Here is a 17,193-nt window from a genome sequence, read left to right as displayed (position 1 = left end):
TGAAGACGTGTTAAATTTTTGTATACCGAGTAGGTTACTCACAAACATCCGGTTGGAGTGGTTTAACCGACTGCAGCAGCGTAATGAAGCCTTGCCAAATTACGTGGCTGACATACGCGAAGCCAACCAGGTACTCAGGCTAAAGGTTTCCGAGAGAGAGGTCGTGAGTACGATTCTAGACGGTTTGAACCCAGCGGAGCGCTCGCGCTCAGTGTTCCAGGCACGCCCCCAAAATTATGCTGAACTAGATAAACTTTGCGTACACGCCACAAACATAGAATACGCTGATTTTCAGCGAAATAAACAAGCCACATTCGCTAGTCAACAAGGTAGCAGCGCAGGAGCGGAGCGCAGTAATTCGCAACATAAGAATGCAGCACAGAAACATCAGGGCAATACATTTTTCTCTTCAAGGCCACAAGGGAAGTATCAACAAAATACACATTGTAATTTCTGTAAAAGAGACGGGCATTCCCTGGCCCAGTGTTACCACAAAAACAACAAACAAAATGGCGACACTCCAAAAAAACGCATAACGCGGTGGCCCGAACAACCTTATTTAGGGTCACCAAAAAATTCTAGTGTTAAAAATTTTTCTTATAAGTGGGAAATTCAACTTGCGCCAAGTAATGACAGTACACAAGAAACATCATTACATAAAAACAAGAATCCTAACAACGAAGAGTCCAGGAATAAAAGTAACAAGCGAGGTCACAAACATAAACAAAGAAAGCACAATAGCAGGAGAAATAACAAAAATAAGGGAAATGGTAATTCAACGCACACGTACTCATGTAAAACGTGTGTTGATCCTACAAATAAGGGCAAGAGAAAATGCCACCAAATTTTTGGCAATATTCCTACAGTAATTCCGTATGCAGTAACAACGATTGGCGAACACACTGTACCGGGACTAATTGATACGGGATCAGCGCGCAGCCTAATTTCTGGGCGTTTGTTTAACAAGTTAAAACAGAGCAAATTAATTCTAAGGACTGAGACCACTAAGTTACAATGTTTCACAGCTTCAGAGCAGCCATTGAATATTACGTTAGCAGTTGTGATCAAGGTGAAGATTGATTTATATTCATGGAATTTCCCATTTTTGGTGTCTGATCAACTTGCCACAGACCTAATCTACGGGTCTGATTTCATTGCCAAGACAGGTCTAATCATTAATCTTCAGGCGAAGAATTTCGTTTTCAAATTCAACATGGGGAATCCTATTCCTTGTGGGACCCCTGAACAAATAGTTTCAGCTCCGGCCGAGCCAACGGCAGCCATCTTGGATCAGGGTAACACCACTTCACACGAGCACCTTAATACACAGCAGCGGGCCGCCATTGATAAATTATGCAGAACTTTTCCAGATGTCTTGACTAGTAAATTAGGTCGCACAAAATTAGTCGAGTACCAAATTGAGTTAGCGGATAAAATACCAGTGAGATCTCACCCTTATCAATTTTTAGGCCCTAAGATGCAGACGATGCGCAATCATGTTCAGGAGCTTTTGGAAAAAGGGGTAATCGAACCCTCGACCTCCGCCTACAGTTCCCCAGCTTTTCTGGTGCCTAAGGGCAAGGATCAACAACGATGTGTAATTGATTACAGAAAAGTTAATGAGAAAATAGTGATACAAAACATACCTTTGCCAGACCTAAACACGGCTTTTCATTGGTTCAGTAAAGCCAAATATTTTAGTGTGTTTGATCTAAATTCTGCCTACCACCAAATTCCCCTTACTGCGGATTCAAAACCCATCACAGCCTTCTGTGTCCCTTGGAACTTGTACCAATACACAGTAGTACCTTTCGGACTTGCCACGGGAGCCCAAGTACTAACTCGACTCCTGGATCAGATACTAGGAGATCTAAAATTCAAAACAGTGTACAACTACCTAGACGATGTCGTCGTATATTCAGAAACATTTGAAGAACACATCAAACATTTAGAGGAAGTCCTAAGTAGATTTCGTAAAGCGGGGTTAACTGTCAACACAAAAAAGGTTAAGTTTGCAGTCCAAGAACTGTCTTTTCTAGGACACCTGGTTTCTAGCAAGGGAGTCACCATTGATCCTTCACGTACTCAAGCTATTCGTGATTTTCCGCCTCCCACAAACCCTAAGGGTATTTCACGTTTTATTGGTATGGCAAATTTTTACTCAAAATATATTCCTAATTTCGCTGAGCACGCAGCACCACTAAATACGTTGCGTAAGAAAAACACACCTTTCACATGGGGTCCGGAACAAGAAAAAGCTTTTAATTTCCTGAAACAGGCGATTTCTTCCCCGCCTGTACTCCGCATGGCAGACTTCACCAAACCTTTCATTTTACAGACTGATGCATCCAGTGTGGCTATAGGCGCAGTACTGTCACAGGAAGTCGAAGGCTGTCGACATCCCATTGCGTTTGCGTCGCGGACACTTACCCACGCCAAGAGGAAAGCCTCCTCGATCTATGAATTAGAATGCCTCGCCGTGGTATTTGGCATCGACAAATTCCGCCAATTTATAGAACACAGGGAATTCCTGTTAGAGACAGATAATCAGGCATTAGCCTGGCTTTTGGCACACCCGAAACAATTAGGGAAACTCGGGCGATGGATTGCAAAAATTTCCTCTTTGAAGTTCAAAATCCAACACATTCGTGGCACACAGAATATAGTAGCGGACACACTGTCTCGCATGTTCGAAAACCCAACTCAGACTCCGCCCGAAGGAACACCACTCTTATGTCAAGCCCTATTGACAGACTTTCCGTTGGCATTTCAGGATTTACAGAGCCAGCAGGAAGCTGATCCCCACATTTCCAGTATTATTAAACTTTTTAGTTCAGGAACGGCGCCAAAATACTTTAGGATGTCTAAGGGGCTGTTGCAAAAACGCACCCCCCAATCAAAAACATACAAAATCGTGCTCCCGCAAAATCTGCGTAATATGATTTTCCATTATTATCACACCTCGCCGGTGGGCGCACACCTCGGTATATATAAGACCATTCAGGCGATCCGACGTCATTTCGTGTGGGACGGCATGCACAAGGACATCACCGAGCAGGTGAAACTATGCAAAATCTGTGCGCTGAGTAAGCCAGCGCAGAACACTCGTTTCGGTTATTTAACTTCAGATGTGGCCGAGCGCCCCATGCAAAAGATGTTTATCGACTTTGTCGGGCCTTTCCCGCGCTCAAAGACAGGAAACACTATGCTGCTGGTGTGTATCGACGCCTTCACAAAATTTGTCTGGCTCATCCCCATGCGAAAAGCCACCGCAGAAAACACAGTATCTGCGCTACGTAATCAGATCTTCTAGACGTCGGTAGTCCCGTCTATAGTAGTGTCAGATAATGCAACCCAGTTCACGACTAGGATTTTTAAGAACATGTGCTTCTCACATGGCATTCTGCACGTCACAACCTCGCCTTATTATCCACAGCCCTCGCATGCTGAGAGATTCAACCGCAATCTCCGGTCTGCTCTAATAGCTTACCATGCGCAGGAGCAGGATAAATGGGATTCGAATTTGGTGTGGCTGCAAATGGCCTTTAATTATGCACATCATGAAGGACACAAAAGTACTCCTTTCGAACTCATGTTCACTTACCGACCTAATACCCCTCTTTCAAATCTTTGGTCTTTGAATGACCTATTGCCCGATGATCCGAGAGACATCAGGGAGATTTGGAGAAGAGCTCGTAAAAATCTCAACCTGGCTCATGAGAGCAGAAAAAATAAATACAACGAAAACCGATCTCCTAACCCTTACAGGGTAGGCGATTTTGTGCTTTGTAAGGCACACCCACTCAGCAAGGCAGTGGATAAGTTTTCCGCCAAGCTGGCGTACCGCTGGAGAGGTCCCTTTCAAATACAGCGATTTTTAACGCCAGTTACGGTTAGCCTAGCTGACCCCAGTTCGGGAGAATTCGTGACCAGAGCGCACATCTCCCATCTAAAGAAAACACAGGCTGACTTAAAGTAGATGTGTTTGATTTCTTTCCCCTAACATAGGGGACTCTCTAATATTAGGCATGCCAGAAATCCTCGAGGTCTTAAAAATCCATGGTACTAGAAATAAGAATGCTAGCTTTACGTTGTATTAGTTTTAAGTGGCCACTTAGTTAATAAGCTCTTAGTTAATAAGTTTGTTTAAGGGTTATCGATATGTTGTGCCTGAGAGGCGGACGCGTTTCAAAGGTGTTAGAATATAAGTAGTAGGATACAGGCGAACCTGGTACTAGTTTTACTGAGCAGTGTAAGTGTTGTTTTTTTTCTTCCCTATATGCTCCGCATTCAAGCGGGGGAGTATGTGCCGGAAATTAGGCATTTCGTCACTTTTTTTTAATTTATTCTGTAATTTTAAATTTTTTTTGGGGTTTCCATTTTTTTAATTTATATGGTGGTTAATGGGGGTGATTTACTTTTTGTTAGGCCGGTGTACGCCACCGATTTAAACTTGGTGCCAGTGGACCGAAGCCCCTTCCCAGGGGGCCAATCTGATATTTTGCTGTCTAATGTGGACATGGTCAGCCCGGTTGAAATTTCTCTCGCCTGCAGTCACGCCCCGAGTTTGTAATTTTAATTCCCTGCATGACCAAAACTGCTTTGAGCAGCTCCTGGGCTGCAAGCTGCTACCTTGTAGAGGCCTGCTGAGAAAAGCATGTCTCGTCACGAAGCAGTCTCCAGTGGAGCTGCGTTCCCACCTTAGTGGCTATTTCTGCCCCCCCTTTCTCTCTCTCCTCCTCACTTTAGTTCTGAGAAATTAAGCTAAGAGCAGTGACTGGACGGGACGATGACCTGATGCAAAAACCTTCTCCCGGGTCCGACAGACACATCCCTGACATCTAGCGGAAAAAAAAGTAACCGCGGGCCTGGTCGCCAGCGTGCAGAGCTTACCCTCATGACACCTGGTGGCAAGTCTGCTCACCACCTCAAGTAGTTCCCCCTTACGCCGCTAGAAGGCAGCGTCGCGGTGCCATAAGGCACTATGCTTTCCTCTCGCAGCCCGGAGAAGTCGATTGGTCTTTGTTTTCGTTTCGGTCCGGTAGAGAGCGCGCATGTCGTGTTGTTGCCACGACCGCCTCGGACTCCTTCGGAAATTTTCGGCTTAGAACCGAACCTACCCCTTCCTTTGACCCGGGGCCTTACCGCCCGATATAATTAGGTGCTTTGGCCGATTGCGGCGCACTCAGCCCTCTGACCTCGGCTACTGACCTCGTCTTCTCTACGTCCTCTGCGCTAAGAGGCTTTTTGCGGGAACGGCGATTTTCGCGTGCACGAGAATGTAGTCAGTTTGCTTAAGGGATGTGATCCCGTTTGTACAGTAGCCAGGCAGAGGTAGTTTTTAGAAAAGTCATGCGTAGTTAAATTTTTATTTTTTCTTATTTAATTCTAAAAATTCCGGTTTCGTCCGCGCATCCTGATTTCACGGTCCGCGGCATCCTGATGTCGGCGCGAGACACCTAGTGAGCTCTGAACTCTACACCCTGGTTGGTGAGTAATTTTTTTTCTTTTCCCCCCCCCATTCCCGTTTGTTGGCCTTTTGCGCCGACGGTATAGGGCTGTCTGGAAGCAAGTCTAATTCGTTTTGGATTTGATTTGGGTTTCAGACAGGGTCGAAGTGCTGGAGAGACAAATTGCTCCCACCTCGTGGTCCTGCACCTCCACTGCGGGTCACGTTAGAAGAGATGTTTCCGCGACCCGACGTTATTTTTTGAAGACCCGGGTGGTAATGTGAAATCAACATCCCCCCCCCCACTTGCTAGTTACGAACTACATTAATCGAATGAATAGCCTACCAGCGAACAGTGCTTTCCTCAAGAATATGTAGAATCAATTAAAATAATCATCGATGTAATTGTTGGGACATTCAAATTTGGTGCAATTTTCAAATTTTTAATTATGTAATAATTTTTGCTAAGGTGTAACATGTACTGTTTTAATTAATCCTGGGGCGCCCCCTTTAACTTTGTTATTTACTAAGATTTTTATTGTCAGGTTTGAATAATACAAACACAAAATTCCTTAATAATAAAACAGGGAACCTATAGACCAAGCTACTTGTGTAGTGTTAATTTATTTATGATATACCTTGTTCCCTTAAAAGATCCACCAGCTCCCCAGTTGCTTGTGTCAGGGAGTTCCAAATTATCTTGTTCTCCACCTCGTGCCACCTCTGGTCAATAACTTAATTGTCTCATTTTTCTTGCCCAGCAGTTTCCAAGGCTCTCTTTTTAATTAATTTAAAATAATTCAATTTTGAGGCACGAGGGGTGTTACAGTGTCTTCTCACAGTCTTGGTTGGTGTTAGTCCCGCTGTTACTCGAACGGTATTCTGACATTTTGTGCTGTGTTAATGTGGTGTTTTCATTATGAGCTCTTCACATAAAAGAACTGTTGTGAGTTTAGAGACTAAACTAAAGGCTATTAAAAGACTAGACAAAGGGGAAACGATAAAAAGAGTGGCTGCAGATTTAGGTGTTGGTGAGGTAACGGTTGGTGATTGGAGAAGAAAATGGGCTGATATTGAAAAGTGGTGTTCGCAAAAGGACAACGAAAATGACAGCAAACGAAAAACAATGAAAACTGGTGAGTTTGAAAAAACATCAAGTGCCCTTTTTATGTGGTTTACCCAATTACGGAGCAAAGGAAGTCCCGTCAGTGGGCCTTTGTTACAAGAAAAAGCTAGTGAATTCCACAACAAGTTTAAAGATGGAGAAGAGGAGTTTACTGCAAGCAGAGGATGGCTGCATCGCTGGAAAACCAGGTATGGAATTAGAGAGCTTAATATTTCAGGCGAAAAACTATCATCCGATCATGAAATTGTTGTATCGTTCAAGGACCAGTTTAAAGCTTTGATTGACCAGGAAAATTTGTCGCTTCAGCAGATTTTTAATTGTGATGAAACGGGATTAAATTACCGTATGCTTCCAACAAAAACACTTGCCTCCAAACAAGAAGCTTCTGCTCCGGGGTTCAAGAAATCAAAAGACAGAGTTACACTTTTGGCTTGTTCAAATGCTACCGGAGACTGCAAACTAAAGTTATTGCTCATAGGGAAATCTGCTAAGCCTAGAGCGTTTAAAAACATTTCCATTTCTAGCCTCCCCGTTTTGTACAAAAACCAAAAAAATGCTTGGATGGATTCCAAAATTTTCAAAGAGTGGTTTTTTGATAGCTTTGTGCATCAAGTCGAAAAATATTTGGCGGAAAACAATCTCCCTCGCAAAGCTCTTATGCTTATGGACAATTGTCCTGCTCATCCCGACACGGAAGAAATGGTTTCTGGCGAAATCAAGACAATGTTTTTGCCCCCTAACGTAACCCCACTTCTCCAGCCCATGGACCAAGGGGTGTTGGAAAACCTTAAGAGAAATTATAAAAGAAGACTTTTAAAACTGCTCATAAAGGAAATTGATGAAGGAAACGAAGTTTTGCATACTCTAAAAGCCATCACAATGAAAGATGTTGTATACATGACAGCCGAGTCCTGGGAGGAAGTTAAAAGCTCTACCCTTGAAAGATCCTGGAGAAAGCTGTATAGTGTTGATGTTCAAGAAGCCGCAACCTCGGAAAATGAAAATGCTGATGACTCTATCGTAAGCCTGGTGCAAAGAATCCCATCTGACAAGGCTATTACTACAGACGACGTGGAAGAATGGATTAATGCGGACGAACAATATGAAGTCACAGATGACATGATTGTCGAGACAGTCAATGATGAGGCACAAAACGCCGAAGAGGTGAGTGATGAAGATGAGCCGATGGAACAGACTGAAAATAAAATAAGTCACGCCGAGGGCTTCAAAGCCATACATAGTGCTATAGACTATTTGGAGCAACAGGCAGAAACAACTTCGACGGATCTTCTGCTGCTTCGTCGACTTCGAGAAACAGCTGCAAAAAAGCGGGCCAGTTCAGTAAAGCAGAAAACTCTGATGAACTTTTTCAAGAAGTAGGCTTAGTTTTAAAGTTAAATTTTTATTGATAAAGTACTGTACAGTACCAGTACAAAACTGTTTTTAATACTGTTATTAAGTGTGTTATTCTTAAGTGTATATTTTCATATTTACCATTGACCTTGTTTTATATTTATAGGCTGGATTTTATTAACTAAAACTGTATTTTTAGTGGGTTTCATAATAAAGTGAACTTAATATGTTACTGTGATTCAATTTTACGTCTTTATTTATTACTGTATCAACCCCAAAATGTCTTTGTAACGCCCGTAACACAGACCAGCGGCCCAAAACGCACACGCTATCATTGATTTCAATGGCGGCACGGGACGCTCTCGTTCGCCGCTCTGTCTGCCCGTGTTATCCGAGTTTCTGGTTATCCGAGGGTCCTCTGGTCCACATTAGCTCGGATAATCGGGGCTCTACTGTACTAAGATTGGAAAAAGTTTTACTTTTTTATGTTGCAAATATTATTATCTCAGTTTTACATTGTGACGGTACATTTTCCAAACACAAAAATACTTGCCAAATTTATTTGTATTGTTTTGTCTTTCAAATAGTTAAATATGATCATAAAAATTATTATATTGTAAAAGTGCAATATATATTAGTCAAAATCTATTCAGTACCATATTTGTTTAAATAAAATACAGTTACGAATAAACAGAATTCATAAAAATAAAAACAATAACTCATATCTCCAGTTTTAGAAAACAAAATTAGCCTACAAATAAAACCGTTATAATCTTATACCACATTGTAACTTAAGACTTAGTACATATTTCTGTGTTGTCCTCATTTTTAAGACACTTGTTTAATGGCTTGAGTTTTCCCTATTTCCCAGATTCTTCCTATCCACAGTAACCCTGCATATAATTTTTAATTTTATAAAGAAAACTCATGTTTTTAAAGCTAGCACAGCATGAGGTAGGGCGTTGGGTATGACGTATGACGTATGATGTATGAATGATAGATAAACATACAAAACTATCAAATCATTTTTTTTTTATTTTTACATTTTTACACCTGGTTTACGATTGGGAAAAAAAAATTTTTCACGGAAGCTACTAAAATTGAAAAATATATGTTCTATGTTTTATCATTTTATAATTTCTATACCTATTGACATAACATGAGTGCATGTTTGGTTTCACAAAAACTCAACACAAAATTCACTTTGATAGGAGGCAATAAATTTGGCATTATTAATACAAATTTTAAAAAGATAAAATTTTAATATAAAAATTACCTATTAGGTAATAAAACCTGGTATTATTAGGGCAACAAATTCCCTAAAGCAGAAAGTTAATTTTTTCATACTGTCGGGGGGATGAGGAGGGGGGGGGGGGGTTTCGGATAGTTTGAAATGGCGTAACCAGGGCTCCACCACGTGTAGGGGCACGTGGACCCGGCCGTAGACTCCTCGCTCGGGCCGTGATGTGACCAGTGTGGGGACTAGGTTCGACTCCCCCTTTGCGCAGTAGCACTAGTGGGCTCTTAAGGCGTCCCACATGCCTCGGGACTCAGAAGATTACGCAGATGGCTGCTCAGTGAAACTCACAGAAGTCTAGGGAAACCTCTTTATCGATGTCAAGTGGCACAAGGAAATAAAATGTTACATAAGTAATTACGCGAAAAGAGAGTTATTAACTGATAAACTAAAATAACATGCCAAAAGGAATATTACACCAGCTTAAAGACTAACCAGGTCACCTCATGGCGTACTTTCATTAAAATGTTAGTGTCAGCACTATCCTGAAATTTGTGTGATTGAAGTCATTTCATGGACAGCTTCTTTTTAATAAATGCTTTAAATTAATGGCTTTTTCCACATGAATGCTTAGCTGATGAAACAGACACATGATTTAGGAATTGGGTCTGAATTCCAATTGCATGTGTGTCCTTTCCAATTCAACAAAGTAACTTTCACCACATCTCCTACTTTTGTCTTTGTAAGTTAAGTTACAAAGGAGTTACTACTGCAAAGCTCTCAAAAACACTAAATTAACATAAAAAAAACTGATCTGAAATTCAAACTCCCTTCCATTTACTGTGTAATAACCACATATGGTATGTAAGAGGCTGATACTCAAAAACAAAATTATAAAAATTATACATCCTACAAGAAATACAAATATTATCTATTGTCTTCAACAATAAAACCTTTTAAACCCTTGTTTATCAAATTATGTTCTAAAAATCAATACATAATTGTAATTTTACTTAAGTAATTACACACTAAAAGTAAACTTTTTTTTTTTTAAATAGTATTGGGTCAGGTATGATTAAAAACACAAACAGAATTGTTAACTTTTGAGTGGTCAGTGTCAAATCTTCTAAATTTTCCTAGAATATTTTTCTTGGGATCCTGTCCGACGGTATTGGAGGGTTTGGGAATTCAGCGGGGCGGGGTGCGGGACTCACGTGCTGATACATCTCCAAGGCACCACAGTCCCTCGCCTGAGACTCGTCCAGGGTGAAGTCGCTGGAGAACCTCAGCTTGCCGCTGCTGGACAAGGACCGGAATGCCAGCGTGAGGGTGAGGATTTCCGCCCACGTGCTCTGCAGCAGGCGCATTTGGTCGTTCAGCGACAGCTCCGTGAAGCCTGCGCCCAAAACACCTTCCCATTACAAGACGACCCTCAAGGCTCCGTCTCGCGTGCCCAGTTGGCTGTGTCATTTTATAATTTTTCCTCTTAAACAAGGGCTATTTCTGTGTAATTTTTTTCAATAGTGCCCAAGCATTATATGTTTTCGTTCAAACTTTCTCCACTGATTGTGCTAAAAATGATCATAATAGCAGCAGAATGTCATTCTATGATCACTTACATGACCTATTATTGGTTGAAAATTACGTTACTGGTGATAAAATGTGCTATCCGACAATAAATGCAAGAAAGCTGTTTGGCAAATGAAATCGAGCATTAAGGCAACACTGGGTCCCAATGGCTGAGTGGTTACATCATCCCTTCCCACCAACGATAACCAGGTTCCATTTCTGGTTGGTTCAAACATTGATCCTGCGCAAATGAAGAAACATGGCAGATATTACAATGAGCCAGTGATACTCTTTTTTTTTTTCCCCCACACTATTATTCCATCAAATCTCCATTCTCATCTCTTTGCACCTCATCGTCTATAATGAACCTATTCTCTTACATTCAGTCTTTATTACATTAGTAAAATTACATGTAGAAAATACACTATATAAATATTACACTACATTGTTTTTAATAAATATTAAAACATTTTTCTTTCTTTCTCATCATCTCAAACCCACCAATTACAACTACTTGCCATCTCTATTAAAAAAATCAGCAAGCTTGCTCGACATTCCTATTTGATCACTTATTATCAAAACCTTATAACTTATTCACTCACAAATTATTCCTTCTTTAACATGTAAAAGACTCCCCATGTGTTCACATTATGTAGTGTTAATTTGATAATTAAAAAAATTTCAGATTAAAATTCTGGATTTAGTAGTAAAATATTGTATGAGAATTGATTATTACATTACTATTTCCATTTACAAATTTTTTTAATTGAATTCAATTAACCCAACCCTTTATTCATTCATTTATAAAAACTACAGTAAATATATCAATACAAGGCAGTAAAATTACAGTTGTGGTAATATCATGTGTTAATAGCACATGAAGCTACTTTAGGTACTACACTGCAGAGAGCAGATTCAAAGTCTTGTTTTTCACTGGCATTAAATAGCAGTTAATAAAATTAAACACACACTTCTTGGATATCACTTAAAACTAAACAAGCCAAGTTGTTTTAATATAAATGTTCAATGAATAAACAACATTTCATTTTATAGTAAACACTACTGTGTTAGTTGCCATTAAGTTATACAGGTTCACAGAGTAGTTGTAGGAGGGTCGCTAAAAAATGGCCCTATTCCAAAACTAAAAAATGTGTCATAATACGTGAGGTGTCATGTGTCATCCCAACAAATATAAAATTTCCAAAGTAAAGAAATATTTTTCATTAATTATAATTATAGAGATTCACCTTTAATTTCAAGTGGCAAAACCGAAAAGTAATGCTGGTGATTGATGACAATATAAACAATGACTCTGACGCTGTCATTTTTATACGAACATTTTCTTTGGTTCAGATGAAAAATACATTTTGTCTAGGATATACGAACACAGTTGATAAAACAACCTGCCTTGCCACTGTGCACACAGAAGAATGAATACGCGAAGAGGACGTGCAGAGGTTCCACACACGCACCTGGTATCTGCTTGGCCCAGCCAATGATCCCCACCAGCTCACGGTCGTACAGGTCGCTCAGCAGGCAGACGGTGCGGTACTCGTGATCACAGATGCTGGCGTCCTGGGACATCACCAGCATCTCTGGTTCGCACAGCGCCAGAGCTTCCAGCACCTTGTTCTCTGGAATAAACACCAGTCACCTAACTCAGCCCAAGCAATTATTAAAGACAAGATTATATGGGTTTTTTTCTAGCGAAATTTCATTTTTGAAACAGAAGAATTTGGTGTTATTGTTTTTAATTTTCTAAAAGCTGTTTTGTAATACTTACTCCACCAAAATAGTGGTAAAATCTATATTTATAAACCGCTTTAAAACAGATACATTGTGAACAATAAAACTAACTTAACGAGTAATTGCGGTTTAAAAGTGATTCAATAGCAGATGAACAATAAAAAAAAATTATGCTAAATTTTCTGATTTATGCACTTTGGTACAATTTTTTTGTTTAAAAATCACAATTCTTGAATTTTAAACATAAACAGATTATTACCTTTATTTTTATGATATTACTTAAATTTCTGTTAAATGCTACTTAATTCCATGAAATAAATTGCATTTCAGGGCTATATGGTGTATTAACTTGCATTTTGGCATACTTTTCGGTGTTATTTCGGTTTTATCGCAATTCAGTAATTCACCATATAATCTTGTCCTTAACAATTATGAACAATGAGCGAAACAAATTCATGAACAATAACAGGTTAATGCTATTTTAACGCATTGCATACCATGCATGACTGGATTACACAAAATTACTTTATGAATCTACATCAGTAGCAGTCATCATAAGAGGGCATTATGACCCGAGTTCAAGAGCTAAAGGCAACACCGGCTCACGAATTAAACGCTTCCTTGGCTCTATGGGCTAAGTCCCGAACTAGCACGTGTACTATGCATCGATAACACACCTCTATAAGAAACAATGTGGAGATCCTATAGTTTTTATGTGTAATATTTCAAATTAAGGCTCCCTGCATGCACCTATTCTACATAAAAAAAAACTGTGCACCAAATTTACATAAAACATGTTTTAGCTTAATTCGCTATCTCTCTTTATCTCTATCTATCTCTATATCAATATCTCCCTCTATTTTTCTCTACTCTATATATCTTACTGTAACTCTATATCTCTATAGAAATGAAAATATTAAGTATCTAGACTATTAACTATCTATTTTTTTTAACTATCTTTTAACCTGTCACAGGCGTGACACAGATATATAAAAACATACGCCCATTCGAATGCAAATTGTGTCAAAAGTTTCAAAGCAATCGGTGAAGAACTTTTGGAGATTTAAGAATTCGTACGAACAAACATTTACTTTCTTATTTGTATGCATTATGTTAGGAAATTCCAAGCACACTGTAGGTTTATTTTTACAGAAAATTTGTATAACGGGTTTAAACATTATTTGCTAAGGGGTAACAAAGCTAAATATATTTTTTTAAAGTGGAAAGTTGGTATCGTGAATTTTAAGGGAATACAAAAATCAGTTTTGAACATGCATGCTGCCATGTACTGGACTCAGGGGCGCAACAACAAGGGGGGGGGGGGGGGGTAAAAGGGTATTTTGCCCCCCCTCTGAAACCTTGAAGTGCTGTGGAATCAATTTTTTAGATATAATAAAACTGCTTAAATAGCACCATTTTCCACCTTGAAATACAAATTTTCCCGGGGGAGGACCCACGGACCCCCCCGCTTCAATAGGGGGGGATCAATGATTCTTTATAAAAAGGTATATTGCCCCACTTTTGGAATTTTAGTTGTTGCGCCCCTGACTGGACTGGTGTGACAAAGACGCTGGACGGACTCCCTGCACCACGGAGTGCGGGAGCGAAGAGGGTCTCACCTTCGAGCGGCTTGAAGGGCTTGGTGTGCAGCGCCGCCTGCTGCGCCTGGAAGCCCTGCAGCTCCGTGCTGCGCCGGTACTTCTGCCGCCCGCCGCGCACCCGGTCCAGCCGCACGCCCTCCTTCAGCATCCCCATGCGCAGGCACTTCTGGAAGCGGCACGCCTGGCACGCCTTGCGCCGCCGCTTGTTGATCTCGCAGTCGTTGGCCGCCGGGCACGTGTACTCGATGTTCCCTGGGCGACACCGCCGGGCAACTTCACTCTCCCTCGCTCCTCGCGCTCCCCTCAGGACCCGTCCCAGTTGATCTCCCGATCCTACTGTCAGCCTCTCATGGCCGTGGAGCACACTCGGATTCTACATCTGCATCCAACTGTTGTACTTCGAAACTGAGTCACTTCCCTCAGACGAGTCCCAGTTGATCTCCCGATCCTACTGTCAGCCTCTTAAACTAGATACCCTTTTATGACCGTAGAGCATACTGAGTTGTAAATATTAACTTAGTAATACTGGTATCAGAGTTCCCCAGTGTTTAATACTCACGTAAAATACATGTTTTGTACATATAAAGATTTTATTTTTTAATTATTTTGCCACCCTTCCATATTTTTTTTTTTTTTTTTTAATTTCTGCAATCTGTCTCTACTCGTTCAAATATTATCATGTTGCATATTGCATATTACTCTTCATTTTTTTGTATGTCATGCCTTGTACGTGTCAATGTCTTCGTTAATGTTGTGTATTTGTCTTCTTTGTGTAACTGTTGTTTCCGTGTTTTTACGTTGTATCCACCGAACGAGGTCTCTAGCTGTCTGTAGGCATGTTACGAATGTAAATTTAAAAAAAAAAAAAAATAAAAAGTGATCCATGTATATTAACCCTGTATATTCATCATGCTTGCTGTTTTAATTTAGTACATCAAAAGATCCTGAACATAAAAAAAAAACTTGGGATAAAACAATGAATTTTAATTGTAAGTTGGAAACATAAGAAAAAATTTCCATAACACCTTGCGTAATTTGTATTGTGATATTCAAGAATTTGTTTGGTCATGATCTTTAGTCATACGAAATTAAAAAAGAAAGCATCATGTACCACAGGACCTACATACATATATGGTACAGTATCATGTCATCAAGATCAAGGGATAAACTTGGATATGTGAAATGGAATGATTACCGAATCAATATACATAATACCAAATATATCTGCAGGAATGTAGCAATTTTTATGTCAGGAAGCTAAAACATTTTCACAGATAAATTTCCAAATGATATAAAAGGATTGTTTCCAACTATTTACACTTAAGATGTGACAATAAACTGAACTGAAGCATCAAAAAACAAAATGCTGAAATTAGCAAATGGCTGCTAGTAATTAAAGCATCATGACTTTCAGTCATGTTTATTTCTTCGGGACTTTTTAGTAACAATTTTTGACCATCCTTTTAGTCACATATATGTGACTATCATGTCCTATAGACACCCTGTTCATCACAAAAATATCTTACAAATCTGATACATGTGACTAACTATCAATGGGGCATTCATCATCAATTTAAAAAAAAGTTTCTTTGCTTTTAGGTTTTGTAGGTTGGTTGATAGCTTATTGCACAACTTGGTCTAATTTATAGCTTTGCTAAGTAGATAGGCTTTATGAAATCATACACAAGAACAATGATGCAATAGGCCATCACTGCAAAAAAAACAAAAAAAAAACCTACCGGTGTTCATCTAAACTGAAAGTTGTTACGAACCCGACAACTAAAATTGTAAAACTGTCTGTTTTTATAGACTCATAAAGAAATTCAAAACTCTGCACCATTTGAATATTAATGTATAAGAATTAACAAGAAAGAGCCAGAATGAAAAAACAAAAAACCAGTGATGTGAAAACACCAAACCTCAGTAACGAGCAAATTCATTAGTTCTCATGCTGCAAATAAACTTATAATACAAAATTTGTACACAAAATTTAACGTATAATTCTTTAAAATAATGCTCAGCGAAATAATTATTCGTAAATTTTACCATTTTAAAGGGGAAAAAAGGTAAAATTTTTTCACTTTATCAAAACATAACTATAATTGTGTTTAACAAGATGATACTATTGATTTCTTAGGGATAGCTGTTCAACAGGTACCAAATGTGTTGCATGTAAATGCCTCAAAGCTGATCCTGTGAAATTTTCCCCTAGCCCCGAATTATTACTGCCTGCATTTTTGAGGTTGACTTCTTTAGGCACTGTAAGGTGAAATTTTAGTATGAATCAGAAAAACAATAAAATAAGCACGCATTACACAACGGAAATTTAACAAAGCATGCAGAAACTGCTATAGACACGAGCTGAAGTTGTCTAGATGGCAAACTCACGTAAGGCAACATATACCCGTATATATTAACTTTTGCAAACATCATGGGATGTACTACGCATATTAGTGTGCCAAAGTAAAAGTTATGGTAGTGAAACTATCCTCAAATACATTTTGTAAACTTGAATAGTCATAACAAAATATAATCGCAACTTTAAAAATAAATATAATTTATTACCCAGGAAAACTGTGTTGGAACAATCGTGGCATCAAAGATATTGAACATTTTGTTGGTTATCTAAAGCATTACCAATGCAGAACTAGTACTATTACATAGATTTACACAGTAACATTATCATCAAATTAATTAAAAGGTTTTAAATTTTAAAGCTTCACATTGAACTAATGTAAAGCAGGTAAAATCTGCAGATATAATAGTTATTATTAATTTTGGTATTCCATATCAAAGATGAAAAATCTGCCTTGGTAACACACACACATCACTTTTTCCCCACAGACAGACAGTGGCAAGTGAAATGGAAGCAGCTTGAAAAAACAAGCCAACTTATACTGAAACATTCTACTGCTCAGGAATAATAAGTCCAGATCCACCGAGGTTTCAACCAAGATAGCATTTCTGTTAGATGAATGATCTAATACAGTAGTGAATCAAGATATCATGCAAAGTAGCAGCATACCTACAATTTTCAAATACATTTCTTTCCACACAGACAGTTATTCAGCCATTAAAATGCCTTCTTTCCTAGTGACAAGTATTCAACTAA

At 39.3% G+C, this 17,193-nt stretch overlaps 1 protein-coding gene across 4 annotated transcripts in view; it reads right to left on the bottom strand.

The window, feature by feature from the left end:
• Positions 1–17,193, bottom strand: part of LOC134535845 (steroid hormone receptor ERR1) — a 380,509-nt gene that overhangs the window by 25,536 nt on the left and 337,780 nt on the right. For 3 of the 4 annotated variants that reach the window (XM_063375177.1, XM_063375175.1, XM_063375176.1), the window contains 3 exons: positions 14,100–14,333; positions 12,207–12,368; positions 10,380–10,561 (listed from right to left, as the gene is read on the bottom strand). In XM_063375177.1, the coding sequence (XP_063231247.1) occupies positions 10,380–10,561; positions 12,207–12,368; positions 14,100–14,333 (578 nt within the window). The remainder of the gene's footprint in view (positions 1–10,379; positions 10,562–12,206; positions 12,369–14,099; positions 14,334–17,193) is intronic. The other variant, XM_063375178.1, reaches the window with a different exon arrangement.

This window comes from Bacillus rossius, chromosome 10 (genome assembly GCF_032445375.1).
Source record: "Bacillus rossius redtenbacheri isolate Brsri chromosome 10, Brsri_v3, whole genome shotgun sequence".
NCBI lineage: Eukaryota > Metazoa > Arthropoda > Insecta > Phasmatodea > Bacillidae > Bacillus > Bacillus rossius.
This window is presented reverse-complemented; position numbering and strand designations above follow the sequence as displayed.